This window comes from Staurois parvus, unplaced genomic scaffold (assembly GCF_062004578.1).
Source record: "Staurois parvus isolate SC_StPar_1 unplaced genomic scaffold, SC_StPar_1.0 ptg000173l, whole genome shotgun sequence".
Taxonomy (NCBI): Eukaryota; Metazoa; Chordata; class Amphibia; order Anura; family Ranidae; genus Staurois; species Staurois parvus.
In genome coordinates, this window is record NW_028317969.1 from 138579 (window position 1) to 164547 (window position 25969).

Genomic DNA, 25969 nt, shown 5'->3' on the forward strand with positions numbered 1-25969 from the left:
GGTTGGGATGTTGCGCAGTATTGGCGTTCTCGGACTCCTGCTCTTGGTCTTGTCATCTTTTTCCTTTTGTACTCCTCCTTCCTTTTCTTTTTTTGTTTGTTTTTGGTGTGGCAGTGGATAGCTGCCTTTGGTTTGAGTTAGTTATACCACTGTTTTTGTCATTTATGTGCCATTGCTAGCCCCTGCGTGGGCGCATCTTTTCTGTTGGTGTTAGAGCACTGTTTTCTTTATTTTTTTATGTGCAATTGATGGCCCCTGCGTGGGCGTGTTTTGTTGCTCCTGTCTTCTTAAACTGTTTATAAATTAATAAAAACATTGAAGCACAAAAGTGGTACTGCAGTCAAACTGCCAAATAGGCAGTGGCCAAAATGTTCATAATGCAGTTCAGTCTTGTGATCCGAACACCCTTGCCATAGAACTTGGCTAGCTAGATTGACGCTTCCTGTGTCATCTGCCCGCTAACTGGACTATGCAGGATCATCATTACAGGCTCATCACTGCTACTATTCTTCTATCTTGTGACTTCCTCCTCCTTGTGCCAGTGCTTGAAACTTAGACTAACAGCAATGATACAGTCTGAGTGGACCAAACCCCAGGATTTCCTACCAAGATGAGCTGTCATGCATTTTGCCAGTATATCTACTCCTACTGATTTACTATACATAACTTGACTAGAGATTGCATATTACATATTTTCCTGGAGCCCTCGGGAATACCTGGCACTTCCTAGAGGTCTTCTCCCCATACTTACCAGGATGTAGTTCTCAGGCCCAGGCTGCAACACTGTCACATGGAGAGCATGAACCATGTGTAAGCCCTGACAGGGGAGCACAGGGAATGTGTATAGTAGTAGGTGGGACTGGTTAGCTATAAACAGTCCCTTTACCCTGAACGGACAATTTAATAGATTAACAGTAGAAGATGTGGAACATTTTAATCAGAAAACAAGCTGTTCCCCCCATACTCAGTAGGCAGCACATAATTAGACCTTAGACTCTATGTACAGTGCTGGGAGAGAGGGAGCAACCGAAGAATAAGACATCCAGGAAAGATCGACTTACGACTGAAACCCAGTAAGGAGCTAAAACACATCAACCTTGCTGTGTCTTGGATTCCCCTTTGTCTTAAGGGAACGAAATAAAGATTCTATGGATTTTATTTGAAGCAGTAGTGTGTTGCTGGACCTTTATGCTTTCTACATCACTGGATGGTATGTGCAGCAGTGGTCCTGGCACAGGAAACTTGCTTTATCCAGCAATCTGTATTTACAACTTAGGTTCACATCTTTTCAATTTCGAGATCTAGGAAAGCCCTGAAAGCTGTAGTCCGACACCAGTATGCAATGATGAGAAAGTTTAGTTGAACTACAGACAAACAAATAAATGCTGTGAAAAATACACACAAAGGTGCTGTTTTACCTGCCAAAAGATTTGTATTTCCACCAATCCATTTCTGAGAGTTAGGGCTCATGTACATGGGGCGTTGGAAAACTCTCCTGAACGATGGAAACTGACTGCTGGAAAACGTAGGTTAAACATTTAGATGTGTTTGCATACTGCGTTTATGTGCATTTGCGTTTAGAAGCATTTTTAAAAGATAACCTAAGGAGACCCTCCCAAATGCCCAGAATGTACTGAAAAATAATAATTAACTATTTCAGACATTTTGAGAGAAATAGAGAGAGCAGAAGCAGAGAGAGCAGTATGTGTTGAGATGACCTGTCTTTTCTGGTTGTATTCACTATGGATCCCATCATGAACATAATGCGGCACGTTCTACCATTTTTTCCTTCACGCGAAACCTGGCACTGACTGTGATGGTGTGCCGGGTCCATTTGAATACATGGAAAACGCTTTGTATGCATTTCTGATTATGAAAAAAGGCTCTGGCCAGCATCTGGATATGGAACAGTTAAAAACTGCTTCTAAACGCGGTTAGCCACGTTTGGAATACCAGTAAAATCTACTCCTGAACGCAAGTTAGGTGTGTTAAAAAAAACGACTGTAAACTCAACTGCCTGTAAATGACTGTGCGCATGGACACATAGGAAACCGTTAGGGAGAGTCAAGGGGCTGCTGAAAAAACCGCTGAACTGCTCCTGAACGTCAGTTTAGCAGCTGCATTGTACATGAGCCCTTACACAGCTCTATAACACAGCACAGCCCTCTGTGGCAAGGCAGGAGACTGGAGTTATTTCTTCTGCAGTTCAGTAACACAAGTTTTGTTCTTACGCCCGTGTATGACTGGCATGAAACCATTGGTCCCTTGTGGTGCTTCTCCCTCTACCAGACTAAATTCTGCTGTACAGAGATTGCAAGTGTCTAATACCAATTTATAATCAGGTACTTACACTGGCATTAAAAAATAAATTTAAGGCTGTATTAATGAACAGAGGTTGCATTCATTTGTGTCTGATATCTGCCTGAAGTCCAGCTTTAATCTGAGCATTAGAGACAATTATAGAAGCTTGAAAAAAAAATGTATTTTTTTAATAACAAGACTCAAAATGGCAATTATAAACTTTTGATCAATTTAAACAAAACTAGAGCTATATTTAAAAGATCCTGCTAAACAGTTGAAAGCCAGAAGGAGGAAAAAGTGGGAGAACTTGTAACAACTTCTAAAAGTGTGCTGTTCAGCATCGGTCTCCACATGTGCTCTCTAAAGACCAAAAAAAACTGGAAATTATGGGTAGGCTCAGAGGAAGAAGGGTAGTAACAAAACACTCACAAATTGGTTTATGTACATACAATGCTTGATTTGGATTTAAAGTCCTCCAGGGAATTAGGAAGGACTGAAACAGAAACTATCCAGATGGTTAATACCTGTCATAGTCAAAACTTCCATACAGCGCTGAAGGCTGTCATTTTTTACTCCAAGAAGAAATGCTGGTTCCAGGGAAGCCCCAGGAACAGCCACCCACCTGCCATGGAAGCAGTACCACTCCCAGAATATGGGGGAAAAGCATTGGATGACAAGCTTTGGATAATCTGACAACTTCCCTTTAAAAAGCTAGCAGTATCAGTAGGTAGAGTGGGTGCCTGGTAGACTAAGAAATAAACCTTGGTTTTTGCCAGTCTTGCATTAAAGAGACACTATTCAGGGCAGTGCCTTCTAATAAAGTGCCCTTCTCCCTCCATGCCCACCCCACACACAACAAGCAAGGTATGTCCTAGCAATCCACATGCTCTCCACCTCCTTCTGAAGTCCACCTTGGGCAAGCTTCCTGCGTTGTTTTCTCACCTGGGTGGATGACATTATCACTCCTTCATGTGAGTGTTCAGGCCTTGCTCCATTAGAAATGAGGGAGAATACAGCAGTAAGGCAGGACATACATGAAGCGATTATCGTTCCTGCAACCAAGGATAATGGGGGAATCCCTTTTGTGGAGCTATTGTGGTCTCCTGGCAGGGGGGTGGGGGGAGCTGCCCCCCACCAGGAGAACAGTGATTAATGCTAACGGCTATAACAGCCGCTAGCAATACATTGCATGTAAAATCTGACATGCTGGTTGTACCAAAACCACCCTTAGATGGTTCAGATCTTGGCCAGTCCCTGCTGAACCAGCAGAGATTCGAACCATCAATGGCCAACTCAAATATATCTTACTGGGAGGTGCTTTATCCAGTTACCCGTCGCCCCACAGCAGATGTACAGCTACACGGTGGCATCGCTGGGCAAAAATCACTTAAATATAGGTGATTTTGCATTTCCGAGTAGCGGGTGCGCACGCCGTCCTACCTGCGCTGTTTTTGGCTCCTGAGAATGTCAATTACGGGTCTCGGCAGGCTATTTTCAGCCGGGAGTCAGTGATCGTCGGCAAAGCTGACAGGGGAGAGACCTGTGTGTAAACACAGCTCTCTCTCCTGTCAGCATGGACACGCTGCTTTCTATATCTCTTCACAGAGAGGCAGAAATATAGAAAGCAACAGGTCTGCTTAGTAGAATACAACACAGTACATAAAAAAAATAAAACATATCACTCCCTAACACACAGTTAACCCTTTGATCATCCCAGATGTTAACTCCTTCCTGCCCAGCATCATTAGTAGTGTCAGTGCTTTTTATTAGCGCCGATCACTGTATTAGTGTCACTGGAGATGTCAGTGGCAGTTCGTTCCCCCCAGTGTCAGATTGTCTGCCGCAGTCCCACTATAAGTCCCTGATCGCCGCCATTACTAGTATTAAAAAAAAAAATTTCCAGTATATATACCGCCATTTGTAGACGCTATAACGTTCACGTAAACCAATTAATATACACTTATATGTTTTATAGCAAAAAGTCAAAACTTTTTTTTTTTTTTTTTTTAAATTGTCAGTCTTTATGTTTATAGTATAAAAAATAAAAACCGCAGAGGTGATCAAATACCACCAAAAGAAAGCTCTATTTGTGGGGAAAAAAATAAAAAATTTAATTTATGTACAGCATTGCAAGACCGCGCAATTGTCATTAAAAGTAACAGCGCCGTATTGCTAAAAAAAAAAAAAAAAAGGCCTGGTCAGGAAGGGGGGTAAATCTTCTGGAGGGCAAGTGGTTAAGAAGGCAATTTCACTTTTTTGCTACATAATCAAATGACAACATCTATTTAATGACAAGGTCTATGGGAGCTGCCATTAGCTTGCATTCAAAAGTGTGGAATTAGGGCTCATCATCCTTTCCCTTGCCTCCCCACTCTGTATCATTATGCACCCAAAAAAATGCACCCAAAGAAATCCAAGTATATCCTCCTCTCCTACATGCTTGTTCCAATGAAGACATGAAGCAAGCAACAGAACACTGCCCTGGAGCTGGCATCTTTATAAGAAAAAAAAATAAAAATTAAACATTAGGTCCCACATGTTTAACCTCAAAAGGTTCTCTTTAAAAACAGAATGATATTAACAAAGAAAAGTAAAGTACAAAAACAAAAGTCCATTGTCATCAAACTTCCTCTGCAATATCTGTGTGCGGTGGGATGGAATCAAGTTTGTCTTTACTCTCTACTGCTTTCAAATATGTGTCCACCATTAAATCCAAGTCATGTTTTGTGTCATAGTTTACGTTTAGAAAGGCCAGGTGGCTTGAACGCTGTTCTCTTGGCGTTTTCTCTATGTAGAAACTCAAACGGTTTCTGCTTGGTTCACACTTGCTTTCCATTGTGATGATGGGCAGAACACTTAAAATTTTCAGGACAGCTTGAACGTTTGGGAAAAACTTTATATCAGGCAACTGAAGGGACTCAAAGATGTTGGCAGGAAGTTCAACATCTTTGCCTCGATGTTTCCATTTGACTCGCCAACAGTGAAGTTCCGCGGAAAGGGTGTCTGGGTTGGGAAGGTCACTTTTGTACTTATCAGCATTGTGTTCCTCGCTGGTGCTGAATTTCAGTTGGCTCATCACAGCGGGAACCAACGATAAACATTTAAGGGCCTTAATGTGTTGTTCTGAAAAAATGTCCTTCAACCCCTGAATGATATGCTGGATTGTGGGTATGCTAAGAGCATCTTTGTAAAAGTTTTCAGAAATCAGGTCATGCTGCAAGTTGGCTGTGCTGCATTCTCGGAATTGGCCTGGGAGTTTTACTGGGATATGTAGTTTGCCAGACAGATTAGTGGCCTCCTCAAACCAGAACTCATGGTAAACTTCGATGTTGTCCAACACCTCATTCAAAGCGTGCAACACCGCTGTTAGGCTGTTGGCGGCAGAGAACACATAAGACGCTGTGCCCTGCAAGTTCTTTCCAAAAGCCCGAGTGAAAGAGAGAGCATTTTTCAAAATCACAACAGTAACCACAAAATCAAAATCAGTCAAGGCACTTGAGAGGATAAATGCATGGCTGCTGATCTTGGCATCCCACCGACAGCTGCTATCACAAGCTATTTTGTCCAAGCAGACAATCAGCGAATGAAGGAGTGTCACTATAATCTCAAAAGCATCGTGTCTGCTTGCCCAGTCTGAATTTAAGACCTCCATAAGTTCAGAACCCTTTTCTATATTGTCCTGAAAAAGTGAAGTGATAGTATTTTTCATCTCCTCCTGCAGTTGAGAAGAGCTGTTGAAAAAGAAACAAATATCATCCAAGATGCCCAGTACTACAGATACTCCAGGGACGGGTGTGGATTTTGACAGCCAGAAATTCAAGGCACAAGAAGAACTAAGAGTATAAGTGGCTTGTGGGTACTTCTGTAGCAACCGTGAAGTCACGACTTTCATTTTAGCAGAATATTTGCGGGAAGCGTTGCAAGACAGTCCACGACAGTATTCCATATTCAAGCCCCATTTCTCTGTAAGAGTTAAAAGGAAGTTGATAGCCAAGACCTCAGGATCCGCAACGCAAGGGAGGAACCCAATAAACTCTTCTCGTAGGTTGTACGTGTTATCAGTATGTCTTATGAAAACAGGAATTTGTTCCTCTCCTGCTAAATCCACAGCATCTTCACACATTATGGAGAAGAACTGGGAGTTCCATACTTCACGAAGCACTTCTTCCCTTATGCAACTCTCACATACTTCCAAGATCTGCTCTTGCTGGAGTCGAGAACAGTATTCCTGGTTTACAGCAAGCATTTCAAATCGCCTTCTGAGGACGTCATCCCCAGAATTTATACGGTACTCAAGAAGAGCCTGGAAGTTGTCAGGGGTAAAAATCCCTTCGGGAACTTTGCAGTTTCGACCCTCCAAAGATACGTTCTGCTTGCCCATGAGCAACACAGTCTCAAACAACGATCTGATGTAGTCTTTGTGCTCTTTTTCCTCTGTCGTCAGTGCCATGTTGTCATCATTCTGGTCTATTTCCACAATTTCTACGTCCACGTCATTGTTGTTTGTTTGATGGTTGTCTTGTTCAGGCACAACTGCATCCACTAGAAATTTGAAAAACAAAAATTAGTGTTTCAAAGTTTACTTCAATTTAATGTACTGTGTGGTCTTAAGAGTAATATTTTCCCCTCACAAGTGGAAGGCAAGTCAAAACCTAACTAAGTTTATTCACAATCAAAAAGCCAGCAACTTGGTGGACTTCTCATTGCAAAATCTTTACTTGGTATTAGTCAACATGTTCAGCGTCGATACGTTTCGGCCACGTTTAGGTGATGATGTCACTCGAATGTTTACTAAGGGGCATCTGTTGTCAGCTGCCACTCCTCACTGAAGCCAACGTTTGGACCCAATCATGTGACTGGACCAATTTCAGAAAAGGTAAGTACAGACTTATTTTTACAGTGTAGTTAGAATAGGCTTAGAATGGGGGTGGGAACAGGTTTAGGCTTAGTTAGGTTTTGACTTGCCTTCTACTTTAATCTCAGTGTCTGAACTGGACTTTTCAGCTTGCCTCAGAAGGTCAAAGATCTTCCAAAATATGACAGCTACTGACATGTAAACTGCCTGCACCCAGACAAAACGATAGTAAACTGGGTGTGGGGTCAAGCAGCTTACAGGGGAGAACTGTCAGACTTCAGAGGACCTGGCACAAGCTGAAGTGTCAGTCCTAGACAAAGTCAATAAAGCTAAGCAAAGTGGCAACAATAAACCCTTCATTTTAACATTTTACGCATAGGTCAATCAAGGCTGGTTCTATTTAAATCAACTAGCATAGTTAGTAGACCTGCTTTGACAGCCTTTATATTTATACTAAAACAATACTTCCTTGAATCATTTGTCTGATCCATTTTTACACACATTTAAAAAAAATAATTTTCAAAATCCCCAAAACATATTTTCTGAAAGCAAACACCCAGAAGAATAAAATAGTGGTAGATTCAAATTTTTATGTCACACATTAGCACAAGTTTATCAAGTTCACAATTTCAGCAAAAAATCCACTAAAGTTAATTTTAGGGCACACAACTGCAATCTCAACCAATTTTTGGTAAAATATAAAAGATGAGGTTGTGCCAAGTAAATAGATACTCGACATTTCAAGCCTTAAAATTGAATGCAGACGTGAAATAGCAACAGGGTCTAAAAGACCCTGGATGTCTCCCCTGTGCTCCAATGAATCTAACAGTACAACACCCCGCCGGGGACACTCATTCCCATCATTAGAGCAGGACGTGGGGATTTAAAAGCTCAGCTAAGTGACCAACAGTGATGGGTATCGAAATAAGCTTTTCTGTAGGACAGGAAAAGGATCATGGGTTTAAAGAGGAAATAAACTCTGGAAATTGTGTCCAAAAATGCAGGCAGAAGGCAAAGGACTTAACACCAATATTTCCTGTGGTTTCCCTGCAGCTGATCTATCCCCCATTACTCAGTTACCATGCCTTGTTCTGTCTTTGTGTCTCTGTGTGGAGGTGGACAACGTGGTGGAGGCAAGGCTTTGCATCATCATGTTAGCACCTCATAAGAAAAGTGAGTAGCACAGTAGTGATCACCAAATCTCACTTCACTGAGACTAGCAACCACCTAAGGCATCATTTCCTTAGATTGACACTGCAGATATAGTAGTTATAAGGCTACATGACACAGGTGGTCCTAGGCTCACTCACATATGAAGCAGTGCAATGCTATTTTTCAGGAAGAATTTGATAAAAAGGTAAAATTTTCAGGATACCATGACTATACTGCCTTTTGAGCTACATGTTCTGAGATGTCACACTTTTATTTGTACTGTGAGGAGTATTTATGTATATCTCAGAAATTAAAGATGGCAGACTACTCAAGGACAAGGTCTCCTAGTGTGATTTCAAGTGGTTACAAAGACTCAAGGTTTATTACCTTCATGCATTCTATACATGAAGGTAAAAAAAAACCTGTGTGCATCACCGCCCCCCCCCCCCCTCCCCAAAGCTTACCTGAGCCCCATCCCGATCCAGCGATGTGCATGAAAGCCTCAGCTCTTGCTCTCCTAATTGGTTGAGACAGCAGAAGCAGCCACTGGCTCCCGCTATTGTCATTCATAGCCAGTGAGTCAATAGGCCAACCCGCACTCCTAAAAAAAAACAAAAAACTAGGATTGTATGTCTTTTAACCATGACCAATGCTTACCTCCCATACAAGGGCTGTGTTAACCTACACAGCGATGCACAGGTGATGTTCCATGCAGCCAGTCCCAATGATATAAAATTGGAACCAGTGGCTGTGTCCCTGCAGGTGTTGCATCCCAACAGACATCAATGGGACTGCCTGCAAGGAACACCACCTGTGCACGTAAACATGGCCCTCACACAGGGTAAGCATTGAAAAGCCCTGTACAAATGTACATGAAGATTGAGTTTAGGTCATGCTTTAGGTACAGTTGGTAGTGGTATTGGAATTAGCAAGAACTTAAAGTGATCATAAAAGGGTAATTTTAATTACATGTTATGGTATACTCTCATGCTTTATACACTGGTTTGGCACAGAGCAGGCCCGATCTTCCTCTTATCGGGTCCCCTGCTGGAGCTCTTGGCTCCTCCCCCCTGCTGTGTGCCCCCATAGCAAGCCACTTGCTCTGGAGGCACTCGTATGTGCTCGCTCCTGAGCTGACTCTCTGTGTTTGTAAGACACACAGAGCACAGCTCAGCCCCACCCCTTCCCAACTGGCTGATAATGACATCAGTGGTAGTCAATGGCTCCTGCAGCTGGTTCTGAGTTAAATGAGGAAGAGAGCTGCTGTTCTCCTGCACATCACTGGATTGAGATTGGGCTCTGGTAAGTATTAGGGGGGGCTGGGGGGAGCTGCACACAAGTTTTTTTACCTTCATGCATAGAATGCATGAAGGTAAAAAACATTCAGCCTTTAGATCCAAATTAACTGACTGCTATAAGTTTATCCTGTGGAACTCCCAAATGGTCTGCAATAGCTCAGCACTTTGGCTGGTAATGGCAGTAGTCTTTACACACAACTTTACAACTGTCAAGTGTTGATGATTTAACCATGGGAAGTAGCCTTTGGTATGGTGGAGAGGTACCCTTAGGTGGATTTGAATATTTATCATCTTACTTGTGACATTAATATTGTTTAAAACAGACCTAGATTTTTAACATAATAAACATTTTTTACTGGATTAAAAGGAAAAAAAAAAAAAAAAATCACACAAATACTTGTTAATCAAAGTTTTAATCGATAAAAGAATTTATTAAAGTGCATCTTTTCAATTTTGAGATCCAGAAGATAAAAGGAATCAAGGTAAGGCCCTTCTTATTTTTTACACCACAAATACTGCTCATCCATGTGCATAAGCATGGCAAATATGGCAGACCTCCATTTTCTAATTTCTGCAGCACATGTCTAAGTCGAAGTCAGAACCCAGTACTATGTTTGTAAATGACCCATGTGGGCAAACTATTTGCTCCTAACCACTGTAGGGCAGAAAGCGCATTCATTAAAGAGCTCAGGTAAACAACCGTATATAGTGGGGGTCTTAGATGTCCCAAATAAGCAAAGAACATTTATGTTGTAACACTGTTTGTGTAGTCTCCATGTTGCACCTATTAGGTGCATGTTATGTTCCTTACTTTAGGACACTGCCAGGGTCAATTTATCATTGAACATGGTGGGCCAGTTTGGGTTGCAATCTGTGGCCTTACATCTGATCTCCATGTTGCACCTACTATTAGATGCAGGTTATGTTCCTTACTTTAGGACACTGCCAGGGTCACTTTATCATTGAACATGGTGGGCCAGTTTGGGTTGCAATCTGTGGCCTTACATCTGATCTCCATGTTGCACCTACTATTAGATGCAGGTTATGTTCCTTACTTTAGGACACTGCCAGGGTCACTTTATCATTGAACATGCTGGGCCAGTTTGGGTTGCAATCTGTGGCCTTACATCTGATCTCAATGATGCACCTACTATTAGATGCAGGTTATGTTCCTTACTTTATGACACTGCCAGGGTCACTTTATCATTGAACATGGTGGGCCAGTTTGGGTTGCAATCTGTGGCCTTACATCTGATCTCCATGTTGCACCTACTATTAGATGCAGGTTATGTTCCTTTCTTTATGACACTGCCAGGGTCACTTTATCATTGAACATGGTGGGCCAGTTTGGGTTGCAATCTGTTGCCTTACATCTGGTCTTTAACATGATCACCTATAACTGCCACACAATTGCCCCTTTAGCCCTGGTTCACACTGGTCACATCTAATGTATTTCTATGATACAGACTTAATCAGTGCGATCTGAAGTATCACGATTTCAAAAATAGTTCATGCACTACTTTTTTTTCCCGATCTCATTGCAACTTGCATTGACTTCTGTTAAATGAAGTTGCAAGCCGCAGTGAAGTCTGAGGTACACTGATCTGCGGCTTTGAAATCAAGCTACTTCAAGCAGCACGATTTCAAAGTTGACCAGGGCTTACACTGGCAATGTTTTATTGTAAAGCTGCAAATGTCTCTGTAATTGTTCAGCTTATGGCATGTGAGAATTCACAGCCCTGAAAATAGAAATATGTTTTTTGAAAATACAAGAGAAACAGGGAGGAAGAAGCTACCTAAATATCGATAATCTGCACTGCACAGGGTTCGAGTTGCCTGCTCATTACTGGCAGAACAAACACAAACAAAAGGAAGGGGCAAAGTATGGTGGTAACATAACATAATTACAGAGGAAACTGGAACCTCTCTCATTTATATTTGAAGACATTTCAGGTAATTTGATGGCTCTGTATAGTGTAGAACCACCTTCTTCTTTTATAACCTCGAACAGAAAATAATCCTTACAGGCACAAGCCATCTGTAGTGCCAGGTCAATTTTGTTCACCTAAAAGTTGTACAGAAAATACCAGTGCACCCGTGCAATAACGGAAGTGCATATGATGTGTAAAAGAACTTGGCTTTATGCTACTACAGGGGATGCTGAAATGAATAAGGGGACATATACCGCAGAAATTCTGGGCGAGCTGTGGAGGCCTGTCCATGAGCATTCTCAATATAACAAAAGATGTTTGTCAGCGTCATTCTGAGGCTTGTCTGGCAGCTATATGGTACTTGGGGCAAATAAGGGACCAGACTTTTGGCAAAGGCCATATGAGAGCCTTCAAATTCCTGGCTTTGATTTGCCGATTCCATCATCAAGTTTCGAGTCAGCTCATCTTGAGTGATTTGTGGTCCGTCATCTGATTGGATAATATCCACAGTTTCAGATGTCTCGTCTGCATGTGAAGACATAACATCTGGCGATGGTTCATCGTTTATAGAAATTATTTCAAGGCCATCTTCAGTTTTGCCCTCCTCGTGGACTTCAGAAGTTGGACGGTCAATTCTGCTTCCTGTCCTAGAATATAAAATGTCTTTTTTATAAAATATTATAAAACGCAAACACATGCAAGCATATTCCCCAAAAGCCAAGTGGAATGTAGCAACTCCTAACTAAACACATCTTTTAGTAAATAGAGGTCTGGTTGTTCACTGCACTAATGCGCAAGACCAACAAATGAGAATCCGAGACACTTACCATGGCATTATAAGTGGTTTAACCACTTCTAGTCCGGACACTTTCACCCCTTCCTGCCCAGGCCAATTTTCAGCTCTATCACACTTTGAATGACAATTGCGCAGTCATGCAACACTGTACCCATATTAATTTTTGAGACAAATAAAACTTTATTTTGGTGGTATTTATTCACCACTGGAATTTTGTTTTTTTTTGCTATATAAATGAAAAAGTCCAAAACTTTTTTTAACCACTTCCCGACCGGCAGTTGCATATAAAAACGGCCGGACGGTGGCAGTGCACCCTGCTTGTGCGCGCTCCCTGGGAGCGCGCAGCACCATGATCCGGTGCCCACTGTGTCCTCTGGACACAGTGAAACACCGATCGTCGGACGGGACCTCTGTACGAGGTCCCGATCATGTGATCACTGATTGGCCAATCAGTGATCACATGCAAAGTAGTAAGCAAGATGTCACTTGTGACATCATTGCTTACTACGTGTGAAATCTGTGAATGATCACAGAGGTCACATGGCACAAGCCTATTCACAACAGGCTTGTACCATGTGACAAGCTGTGACCAATCACAGCTCACTCAGTACTTCTCAATGAGTGCAAAAATGCACACAGAGAGAAAGAGAAATGATTGCTTTTACATCCTATATGGGTGTAAAAAAAAAAAAATCTTCATCACCCCCCACAAGTAGTACAGTATCACCATGGTGACACTGTACTGCTAGGGTGACAGTATAAAAAAAAATATAAAAAAATAAAAAAAAAGTTAAAAAAATGTTTAAAAATTATAATTTTTGGTTATAAACTAATTTGGATTTTTTTTTTACTAAAAAGATAACGGAATAAATTTTGGCAAAGATTTATAATGAAATATTATTTATTTGCAAAATGTTATAAAAAAAACACTTTTTTTCAAAATTTTTGGACTTTTTCATTTACATAGCAAAAAAAATAAAAATCCCAGCGGTGAATAAATACCACCAAAATAAAGCTTTATCTGTCTCAAAAAAATGGTAAAAAATTAATTTGGGTACAGTGTTGCATGACCGTGCAATTGTCATTCAAAGCATGATAGCGCTGAAAGCTGAAAATTGCCCTGGTCAGGAAGGGGGTAAAAGTGTCCGGTCTGGAAGTGGTTAAAAAAGTGTTTATAAAATTTTGAAAATAAATAATCTTTCTTCATAAATCTTGGCCAAAATGTATTCATCTATCTTTTTAGTAAAAAAAAAAAAAATATATAACCCAAATTAGTTTATAGCCAAAAATTATAATTTACAACATTTTTTAAATTATAATTTAAAACAGTGTCAATTTAATGCAGCCAGAGAGAAGGAGAAATGATTGCTTTTACAGCCTTTACGGGTGTAAAAGCAATCAGTGTAAAAAAAAAAAATCTTCATCACCCCCCACAAGTAGTACAGTGTCACCATGGTGACACTGTACTGCTAGGGTGACAGTATGTAAAAAAAACCAAATAATAAAAAAAAAAAGTTTTTTAAAAATGATACATTTTGGTTATAAACTAATTTGGGTTATTTATTTTTTTTACTAAAAAGATAAATTAATACATTTCTGCCAAGATGTATGAAGAAAGATTATTTATTTGTAAAATTTTATAAGAAAAAACACTTTTTTTTAATAAAAAATGTTTTTATAAAAGCAACTGATAATTCGTCAAGGACTGGGCAGCCCAGAAAATTCAGCCCAAGAGCTGATGGATTCTAAAATGTCCCAGAGAACCCCAAAATTTTATTGTAGGATCTGCAAATAACTCTTCCAACAACTGCTGTCAAAGTGCATGCATCTACAATCAGAAAGCAATTGCATCATATTAAGCTGCATGGAAGATGGGCCAGGTAAAAGGCTTAGCTGTCTAAAAACAAACAGAGCAAGATTACAGATTGACTTTGAACATATTAGCGAAGACCAGGCCCCATGTAAAAAGAGTCTACTTCAAAAATGCTGTCAAATAAGCCTGCTCTTTTATTGATCAGACTCTCATGCCAACTGTGAAACATGAAGGTGGAAAGGATATGGTTTGGGGTTATTTTGCCGCTTCAGGGTCTGAGGAGCTTGCATAATCGTGACAACTATGAATTCTGCATCATAGCAAAGAGAGCTTGGTGAAAATGCAATGGATCTTTCCATGTGACAATGATCCAAAGCACACTAGTAAATGCACAAAGGAAAGGCTCATCAAGAAATGGAGTGTTATGGACTGCCCTAGTTGCGGGGAGATTTGAACTGTGCAGACCATGCAAGAAACCCCTAAACACCAAGGAATTTCTTCTGAGGCCAATGGTGCACTTTCTGAAAAAAGTACACCTTTTACATCTCATGTAATGTTTGTTGAATAAAAACTGAAAATGCAAAATTTCCTCATGTTTTTTACTCAAGTATATTACTTGTATCTTTAGGAACCGATTGGTTGAAGATATGTTTGCCTGTGCAAAGTCAGTCATTCCCACAAAGGTGGTGGAGATCACCACCCAGTCTCTCCACCTTGTCCGATCAGAGAATGCTTTTCATTCATTGAGAAAATGCAAAGTTTTCTCTAAATGCCATCCGTGCCTGGTGAGCGACCCCCTGTGTTTACTAAGCAGCAGGGCAGCTGCTTGGCACAGGACCTGGAAGCCAGCACCAATCATTGTGGTGGCATTCTCTACAACAGTGATTTCCAGCTTTCATGGGGAGTGCCAAGGTATGGCACATGCATACTTACAGTTGTGCTCAAAAGTTTACATACCCTGGCAAAAATTGTGAACTTTTGGCATTGATATTGAAAATATGACTGATCATGCCAAAAAATGCTCTTTTATTGAAGGATGATGATCATCTGAAGCCATTTATTATCAAATAGTTGTTTTGGCTCCTTTTTAAATCATAATGACAACAAAAATCACCCAAATGGCCATGATGAAAAGTTTCCCTCCCCTGGAATGTTTGGCCTTGGTACAGACACACAAGGTGACACACACGGGTTAAAATGCCAATTAGAGGTTAATGTCCCACATCTGTGGCTTTTTAAATTGCAATTAGTGTCAGTGTATAAATAGTCAATGAGTTTGTTAGCTCTTATGTGGAAGCACTGACTAGGCTAGATACGGAGCCATGGGGATCAGAAAAGAACTGTCAAAAGTCCTGCGTAACAAGGTAATGGAACTTTATAAAGGTGGAAAAGGACATAAAACGTTTAAAGCCTTGATTATGTCAGTCAGTACTGTTAAATCACCTATTAAGAAGTGGAAAGTTCAGGGATCTCTTGATACCAAGCCAAGGTCAGGTAGACCAAGAAAGATTGCAGCCATAACTGACAAGAATTGTCCGGGATTCAAAGAAAAACCCACAGACAACCTCAAAAGAAATACAACTGGCATTTTAACCCGTGTGTGTCACCTTGTGTGTCTATACCAAGGCCAAACATTCCAGGGTATGTAAACTTTTCATCATGGCCATTTGGGTGATTTGTGTTATTATGATTTAAAAAAGGAGCCAAACAACTATTTGATAATAAATGGCTTCATATGATCATCATCCTTCAATAAAAGATAATTTTGTGGCATGATCAGTCATATTTTCAATATCAATGCCAAAATTTCACAATTTCTGCCAGGATATGCAAACTTTTGAGCACAACTGTACATGGTTTCATGTTGGACAAATGTAACTATACAAAAATAGCCACACCTGGAAATCAACTTTAATATTTAGAAATTTGATAAGGCCTCTTGTGTCTATTAGCTAATAGCTAGGCCCAAACACAGTCACATGGATGAAGGGGAAGATATCACAGCTGCTTTCAAGCTATTATGCCAGAATCTGCCACCTTGCCCACTCAGGAATATGGGTCCTTGTGCACTTTTCCTGCAGTAACATGACATGCATTTCAAGTAACATCCCATTCATTTATATGTGTTTTTTTTATGTATATGCAAGTCTATTAAAATGAAAGGCAAAACAAAAAAAAAATGCATATACAGTGTAGTTTTGTGTGATTTTAATGCATCTGCACCCTAGAAAGTCCCCCAAAAAAGCACATTACTGTGTGAAAGAAAAACTAAACCTAAGAAGTTAAAGTGGTTTTAAAGGCTCAAGGTTATTTACCTTTATGCATTCTATGCAAGAAGGTAAAAAAAAACCTGTGTATAGAAGAGTCCCCAGCCATCCTTTATACTTACCTGGGCCCCCTTTGGATCCAGTGATGTGCACGAGAGCAGCGTCTCTCCCAGGATTCTCTCTCCTCATTGGCTGAGAAAGCAGCAGCAACCATTGGCTCCCACTAGTGTCAATCACAGCCAGTGAGCCAATGAGAGAGTGGGGGTGGGGCCAAGATGAGCTTTGTGTCTGAATGGACAGACAGAGCAGTGGCTCGGGGCATTTGGCAGGAGGCAGGGGTCAGGAGTGTTGGCGGAAAACCCAAGAAGAGGAGGATTGTGGCTGCTCTGTGCAAAACCATTGCACGGAGCAGGAAGGTATAACACATTTGTTACTTAAAAAAAAAAAGTCAGCCTTTAATATCACTTTAATTAGGTTACAGCTTTATAGTTCATACATGTAGAGAGTGCATTCGTTTTTGTTTTTTTGTTTTTTTTTAAGATCAGAACATTTTCAGCAAGTACAGAAAGCTCCTGTTGATATATATAGTGGATAAACTGCAAATTAAGAGGATTTTTATACTCCCCAAGAAATCATTTTCTTGGAGTCCATTGATGGATACAGGTATTCAGACACAGGTTATACTGCCACCTACAGGAGTACAAATTTGCAAAGAAAGTGAGGCCCAAGTACAGCCTGGGCCCCAAGGCTCCACAGGGATCAATCTGAAGAATAGCACAGCTACTTGCAGGCATGGTGGTGCAGATGGGAAATGCACTTTATACTGCAACATTTCTTTCAAGGGAGCAAAAACTGTGACTGACAAATCGACCATCACTTGTTTTATAAATAGGCCCCTATATGTAACATTTTCAGGTTGGACTGGTGGGTACCTTAAACTATACTATTTGCACAATTGATGACTGACTATAAACTCTTTCACTCTTTTACGTTCTTGTGCAAATAAAAATAATATGTAAAAGCCAAAACTTTGGTTTGGATAGATAATGAAGAGTTAGAAAACTGCCAAGGGTTTTTTTCTTTTTGGCAGTCTCTGTACAACTGGGAAATGGTTCCTTAACTTCCGGTCAGGAGACACTACATGAAGTTAGAGGAAATCTCCCAAAAGAAGGAGAATTCCCCTTTTAGACAGTTGACCACATTGGAAGATTCTCCCTCAATGCTCTTTCTGGGGATAACTCTAACATGTTGGATTCCCCCTTAACATTTTTCTTTGCGACAATGGTTACCAGGACAAATACAGGGGTGAATTTCCCCCAATTGTGACTCAAAAAACAAATCTGACAGAGGGTCTAACCATACACACTGTCCAAAACAAAAGTTCTGCTGAGAGTTATACTTTAAAGTGGTTTCCCAACCAAGATTTGAATAGAGTAGGGAAAGGTTAGATTTCCTGTAAGGTATTTATGGTCGTCTGTGTTTTAAAGGAAAGATTCACCCTATCAGAAAAGGAATAGAAAAATCCTCCAATGGCGACTCCTGTACCACAGTTCTAACCATTCCTTTCTGAATTGCAAAAAATATATATAGATATTTATTAATTATAATAACAACAAAAGTTTGGCTATAGATAAAAGGGTTGAAAAGTTGATAGAGTTAGAGTACCTATTTTCCTAAACACATCAAAAGGAAATCTATATAGTCTATATATAAAAATAATACACACACTACAAATTATAAAGAATACCCACCTTTCATTGATCTCTGTAGAGTGTTCAGGTCGTCCCAGTCCACAAATATCTCCGATGAAATCTGATGCCACATCTTAATTCTCTCAGGCGGGTCAACGTATGTTGCATTCTGCGGATCTTAAGTTCGGGATGGAGGTACACAAGCGCTATCAGAAGCTCAATATCAAGGCATGACTTGGAAGCCACGTTGAAACTGATTCAATCCAAAATACCATTTCTGTTCCTGTACAGACAGGAAATACGGTGCGAGCGCGTCAAAAAACGCAACTCATTATTTATATGCGTTTCTTTTCAAATTTGCTTACGCAATTTTAAAAACAGAGGTACGGCATCTTTAAAAGGTAGCATGGCAAGTAACTGACAATGCAATGCTAGTAAGCTTTAATAAACTCAAATAACCCAAGCCAATAGAACATTTCAGTTAAAATTCCTATCACCTGGCATATTTAGTGGTGGGGTCTGTTTAAATCCAAGGCCAAAATACCTTAAAAGTTACATTTTTTTAATGGTTTCCTCCCAAAAATACCTGGTACTTCACTTATGATGCAGTTCTCAGGTCTAGCAGTTAGTCATTAGTATTGAGCGCATGACAGAGGGGATCATATCACCACTCCCTCGAAGCTACAAGATTAGGTATTTTGCGGCAACGGTCACTGAATTAGGGGCAGCTGATGAACCGAGCGTAAAGTGGTCAGACACAGCTTTGCAGAGACCACATCATTTGCCCAGAATGGACAAGGTGATAAAGGTTCTTTTAGGAGCCGGTTCACACCAGAGCTCAAACCACGTTCCTGTGCGATAACTGTGGCCTGGACAGCGATTTTGCAGCCCATTCGTTTGAATGGGCTATAAATCGTATTGGAATGCACAAAAACAGTGCATTTGAAAAACATGCCATACTGAATCACATAGTACTGTGGTATAAATGTAATCTGGTGATGGCAAAATGCACTGCTCTTGCCATCTGTGTTTGGGGGTGCCATTACCAATGTGTTGGCACCCGTAGCAAATTGCAAAGGTGGCGAGTTTTGAAAGTGGTGAAGAAAATGCCCACAGACAGTGTCTTTCCTTCATGGAATTCTAGTGTGAATCTGCCCTTAAAGACTACATAACAAAGGCCTAAATTAGATGTTTAATCTCTTGGGGACCCCAACAGCAAGCTCTCACCTTTGCCCAGCCCCAAACAGCAGCCCACTTTATCAGTTTGATTCTCTGAAACAGAAAATACAAATCCACAAGAGGCAGATATTTTCATGATGGCCAAAGAAAGGGGCTAAGCTTAAATTCAAGTGCACTTGTTGAGGAAGTCCCAAAAAGAGTTTTGAAAGATCTAACCCTTTAAAAGAAAAGAAACAGAAAGAGAACCATAGGGCCACATTACATAATATGCACAATACAAGACACTGATAATTCAGAGCATCTACCCTTATTTCCTTTTTTTAATGCTAGATTTGTCTATTATAAATATTAAAACATGAGACTAACATTTTATTTTTAAGGCCTTTTTAGGTTTTTCTTAAGCTGTGTGTGTCTTTTTTACAAGTATTGTGTTGTGCGAGTATAGTATAGGTATAGCGTCTAAACCAGGGGTGGGCAAACTTTTTGACTTGAGGGCCGCAATGGGTTCATATATTGGACCCGGGGGCCGGACCAAGAGTAGATGAATGATGTGTATGTGTCATCCATAGTAAGTATAGTAATATTCCCCCATAGTAAGCATAGTAATTCATCCCCCATATAGTAATTCATCCCCCATATAGTAATTCATCCCCCCTACAGTAATTCATCCCCCCTACAGTAATTCATCCCCCCTACAGTAATTCATCCCCCCTACAGTAATTCATCCCCTATAGTAATTCATCCCCCCTACAGTAATTCATCCCCTATAGTAATTCATCCCCCCTATAGTAATTCATCCCCCATATAGTAATTCATCCCCCCTATAGTAATTCATCCCCCATAGTAATTCATCCCCATATAGTAATTCATCCCCATATAGTAATTCATCTCCCATAGTAATTCATCCCCCATAGTAATTCATCCCCCATAGTAATTCATCCCCCATATAGTAATTCATCCCCCATAGTAATTCATCCCCCATATAGTAATTCTTCCCCCATAGTAATTCATCCCCCATATAGTAATTCATCCCCCATAGTAAATTCATCCCCCATAGTAAGTCCCCCCTGTGTCAATTCACTTACCTTTGCTCCGCGCGTTCCTCTCGCCGTTCCGGTGTAGCATGAAAATCTGTCTCCTATGAGGATCTGTCCCCCTCGACATATCTGCGCATGTGCCAGTTTCAGGCATTAGCAGCCGATCGGCGATCTCCGGCACATGCGCAGATACGTCGAGGGGGACAGATCCTCATAGGAAACAGATTTTCATGCTACCGGTCTTCAGGGCGGACTGTGAGAGGAGCCTAGCGGGAGCCTAGCTCCGCGGGCCGGATTAAAAGGTCCGCCGGGCCGTATACGGCCCGCGGGCCGTAGTTTGCCCATTGCTGGTCTAAACTGTATGAGTAGCTAGGGTGATTAACAGTCATTTGAGATGCAACCTAGTCACCAATTGTAGTGAGATAGGACACGATTAAGTCATAGTTAAAGCTGGTAGGGTGTAATAACAAGGAGATACATAGAAGAGTCAGGTAAGCTGGAATAGATGCAAAATTGTAAATTTACAGACAGTACACATGTATAGTATAAATGTGCATTCAGTGCATACTTTCCCTAGCACTGGACAAAAAAAAATGCAGTTTGAGTATAGTGTGATCTTAAAGTGATAGTAAAGTGGTTCTAAAGGCTTTTTACCTTCATGCATTCTATGCATAAACCTTCAGTGTGCAGCTCCCCCCTCAGCCCCGCCCTAACACCCCGGTCACATCGGGTGCGGCTTGGGATGCGATTTGCATGCCATGCGACTTGCAAATCGTATGCCAAGTCGCACCCTATTGTCTGCAATTACAGCAATCAAATCGGTGCGGTTCTGACTCGGTTGGAGCCGCACCAATTTCTAATGTAGTACATGCATTACTTTTGGCGCGATTTACAAAGACATCTGTGTCAGAGGTCTTGCAAATCACACCTGAAATCGGCATCTCACCCTACTTTGAAATCGCGCGACTTCACAGTAAGTCGCACGACTTCACAGTAAGTCGCACGATTTTAAGGTCAGGCTTGATGTGACCAGGGGGGTAATACTCACCTGAGCCTGTGATATGCACAGGAGCAGCAGCTCTCACGGGTCTTTCCCACCTAGTTGGCTCAAACACAACAGTGGGAGCAACTGCTGTCAATCACAGCCAGGGAAGATGGGGCGGGGGCAGGACCTAGCTGCTCTGTGTGTGTCTTCTAAGCAGAGCAGAGTAAGCCGCTTGCTCTGGGGGTAGAGGGAAGGAGACAGAAGCGCAGGCAGGGAACCTGAGAAGAGGAAGATCGGGGCTGATCTGTGCAAAACCATTACACAGAGCAGGTAAATATGCCATGTTTGTTATTTTAAAAACAAAATCTGAACCCTTAGTATCACTTTGAAAAGGTTTTTTTGTTTAATAAAAAAAAAAATTAATAAAGAATAATAATAATGTTCTACCTACCTGCTCTGTGCAATGGTCTCTTAACTCTCTCTGCTGGAGTCCTTTGCGCCATCCTCTTCTGCCCTCTTTCAAGTGCTCCCCAAGCAAGCCATATGCTGAGGGGGTACCTGTGCGGGCACGCCCCAAAGCCAGGCTGTGTGCATCCATAGACACACAAAACCCAGCTCAGCCATGCTCCCCACTCTCTCCTCAGGATTTGATTGACAGCAGGAGCCAATGGCTCCCAATGCAATCAGTCTCCTGCGAAAAGAGGCAGAGAGAGCAGCAATGCCACAGACGAGACAGTACTGATTACTGGTAAGTGTTTTGGGGGGGGGGGGTTGCTAGAGCAGATCGTCTGACTTTATTTAACCTTAATGCAGGGAGTGTATTAAGGTAGAAAAAAATGTTTAATGAAACCAATTTTTATTCCTTGAAACAGACCCACTCATGTTTAGAAACCATAGAAACATTTTACAATTGTGGTTTTGGCTCATTGCATGTTGTGCAAAGTGCAGTAAAACAAAGAAATCTTTCAGAAGTCAAACCAATCTATATGATGGATTCTGATTTTTTCAAGTGCTGCACTTTGGACTAAGCACTTTTTTTCTTGTGCAGTTTTCAATAGTCCACAGATGTTCCACAAAACCAGAATACAGTTATTAATAGATAAGGAAACATTTTAAATCATTCCGGATTCAACAAATATATTCAATATTCAAAATGAACTACAAGACTATACATCTCTAGTTATCATTTTGTTTGTTCATATCTTTGCAAAAGTTTATGGCACGTATTTTTGCATTCTCAACTTTTCAATAAACAGTTTGTAAACAAAAAAAATCATCATCTTATGAACTTAGCTGTTTAGCTTTTGGCTGATTAGGTGCAGTGGAACTACCAGTAACATGTTTGAATTTAGACTTGCACTGCCTCCTCACCAAAGTAACTTGTGAAATATGGCACTTAATGAGTGATTGCAGCCTTTTCACAGATTTTTTAGACATACTGCGTGAATATGTGAATGTAATCCACAGAAGGCAAATGAAAGTATCAATGACAGTTAATGTTTAAAAATACTTGTTTCTAAAATGTAGTTTAAAAAACTAGATTTTTGTACTTGCCGTAAAATCCTTTTTCTTAAAGTCCATTGATGGACACAGGAAGTCTTTAATCTTTGGTTTATACTGCCACCTGCAGGAGTTCTAGCCTGTTCCAAATAAGAAAACTGTAGACTAGTCCAGAACAACCCCTCCTACCAGCACGCTTCAGGTTTGTAGCAAAGCAGTATAGACAGTATGATCATAAACACAGAAGAGTGGAGATCTGTGTGAATCAATGGTCTCCGAAAAAAGGATTTTACGTAGTATAAAAATCTTGGTATCTTTCCTATCCTTCAAAGGACACAGAAGTCTAACCTTTGGAACATCCAAAGGCAGACCAACTAAGAAGTGCACAACACAGCAATCAATTGCTAACAGGCATACGAAAAAATAAAAAAACTGGGGAGTGGCACAGGAGGTCAAAGAGCCAAATGATGAATCTTACACCTGAGGTTGGCTTCAATTGAGGCCCAAACATCCAACCTGGAGAACTTGTAAACAGATGACCAGGTGGCAGCCTTTCAAACCTGGGAAACAGTTGTTGGTATACTAAATCTGTGAAAGTTTCTTAGGCTTTTCAGCATCAGAGGGCCTTGACAGGAAGGGTGGAATCCGTTTCCTGAAACCATAGGCTTTGATGACGGTTTGCTTGAGTCATGTAGAGATGCTGGAATGAGCAACCAAAGCACCCTTACAGGGATGACAAAAAGGGAAGCAATTTTTCTAAAAGAAGCAGTGGCAGAGAGATAGACTCTCACAGCACAAACCACATTCAGACAATGGGTGAAATTTTATTTTTGGTGAAATGGAGCTGGACAGAAAAATGGAAGACGATGTACTTGTTGGGATGAAATGCAGAAACTACTTTAGGCAAGAAGGAAGTCCTTGGCCTCAACACCACCTTGTCTTTATGCAAACCAAAACCAAAAAAGTTCCCCCAACGAGGTGATGGGCACAAGATACAAAACCTTGTGAGTGAGAATAGAGAGGAATATCTGTAATGGGCTCACATGGCAGTTTCTGAAGAACAGAGAGTACCAGAGTCAGATCCCTCAGTTTCACTGATCTTATGGAAAGTTGCTAGATTTTAGAATCCAAGGTATAAAAAACTCTGAGATGCTCCTGTCCATCAGAACCCAGAGTTGATCGACCATGCTGTTAAAGCCAGTGCCCATGAAGCAGGATGACAAATCAGTTTTGGGGACAGAAGATCCTGATGGTCCAGCAGAGTTCACAAAGTGCCTGCCATGAGTCCCACCAGCTAGGCATACCACAACCACCTGGGCCAGTCTAGAACAATGAGGAACACTGGAATAACCTCCATCTCAAATCACATAAGGAAGACGGGCTAGTCTAGAACAATGAGGAACACTGGAATGACCTCCATCTCAAATCACATAAGGAAGACGTTTCAGGTAAGGAAAGACAAATTAAAGTGCACTGATCTCATGTAGCTTTCGGACCATCCGTTGCTTCTACTCAATGATCCCTTTACCTGAAGGCATATCTCAAGCTTGTTGTTGAGCTCGGAGGTCCACGTGCAGCATGCCCCACACGTAGCAAACATTCTGGAACACGTCAGAGTCTAAGGAGCTCTTCCCTTGGTACATGCACTATTTGCTAAGGAAATCTGCCTGCCAATAGTCTGTGTCTGGAATGTGCACAGCAGACAAGGCGAGACTGTGAAATTTTGCCCAGGACAGGTTCTAATACACCTCTGTTGATGTGGGAAAGCTTCTAGCTTGATTGAAGCATGCCACCACATTTGTCTCACTGAATATGAATCTGAGAACCCTCTAGTAGGACAACTCTGCAAACAGCCAAATTTCCTGAAGTTCGAGAGTGTTTGATGGATGGGACAAGACTAGGATGATGATCAAGACCCCTGCACCAATAGGGTGCCCAGGACTCCCCTTGAGCCAAACAGGCTGGCATTCATCATGAGGATCCTTTGGAAGTCTTTTTCTTTCTGGTATATTAAACTCCAGAGTAGGATTCCAGGCCCACCAAGCCAGGAACAACCTTGCCCTCAGTGACAAACTGGTCTGTCTAGAGACCAAAGCCGCTTGTTCTACATGGAAAAAGGCAGTGATGCACAGGCATGGACTGAAACTGAGAAAATGGAACTGCCCCAAAAGAGGCTACCAACAGGCCAAGGACTACAGGACTGGGAGCTTGAAACTGACACCAGTGTGACGTTTCTTATGTAAGGCATACTTTAGCTTGAGCTATGTCCAAGACCAGATCCAAATACTCTCAAATGATGTGTCCAGCAAAAGCTTCAGCATCCATCCAAACCACTGTAAGCTCTGGAAGTTAACCACGTCTGACAGACTTCATTCAAACTGTTCCCTCAACAGGATGCATCTACGTATACCACAATGGGAATGCCAAAGAATGCAGCTGGGCTAAAACTGGAGCCAGCACCCTGGTGAGCACCTGTAGTGCAGATGAAAAGCAGGGCCAAAAATAGGCAGTGCAAGAGCCCCGCAGAAAAGAGTAGAAATTTCTGATGCGCTGTAAAGGCGGGGACGTTGTTGATGTTCAAGAATGCCAGAAAGTATGAGGAAAGCAATGACGATTTTTGTGTATTCCATGCAGAACGTCTGAACCTGAATACAGAAATTCAGAGCTTTTAGATCCAAGATGGGGTGGATAAACCCATTGGGTTTCAGAAATGTTAATGAGTTGGAGTAAACCCCTGAAATAGTTCTGCCACAAAAATAGGAGAAATGCCACCCTTATTTAGAAGGCCCAAGGGGGTTGAATAGAGATCTGCTAATCTGTGCAATGACACAGGAAAGCTGAAGGTGAGACTGAGGAAAGTGCAATGAGCGAAACTGGTATGTAGCTATTCAATAAGCAAGGGATTAACCATAGAAGTGGTTAGATTTCTTTTAAGGGTTTTTAACGAAGACATGGTTTAACAAAGTAAAGTCACAGTCAGGATTGGGTTAAGGGCACGACCCAACCAGAGGGAACATAGCTGCTTCCAACTACTATAGGAACAGACTACTTCTGAAGAAAGTGTTCACCAAATAGTCAGAATTTTGCAGGAAGTGGAGGCAGTGCAGCTGCACAAAGTGTTAGATTGAAGAAAACAACAAATCAATCTTGAGCCTTTTTCACAC

The 25969-nt window shown here is 41.2% G+C and overlaps 1 protein-coding gene across 2 annotated transcripts in view; it reads right to left on the reverse strand.

The window, feature by feature from the left end:
* Window positions 1-2467: 2467 nt before the first annotated feature.
* Window positions 2468-25969, reverse strand: part of THAP12 (THAP domain containing 12) — a 65893-nt gene continuing 42391 nt past the window's right edge. The window contains exons 1-2 of one of the 2 annotated variants that reach the window (XM_089676736.1): window positions 8773-9566; window positions 2468-6843 (exon numbers count right to left, since the gene is read on the reverse strand). In XM_089676736.1, the coding sequence (XP_089532862.1) occupies window positions 4922-6843; window positions 8773-8878 (2028 nt within the window). In that variant the 5' untranslated portion in view covers window positions 8879-9566 and the 3' untranslated portion in view covers window positions 2468-4921. Of the gene's footprint in view, window positions 6844-8772; window positions 9567-25969 lie in introns of those variants that run through there. The other variant, XM_089676735.1, reaches the window with a different exon arrangement.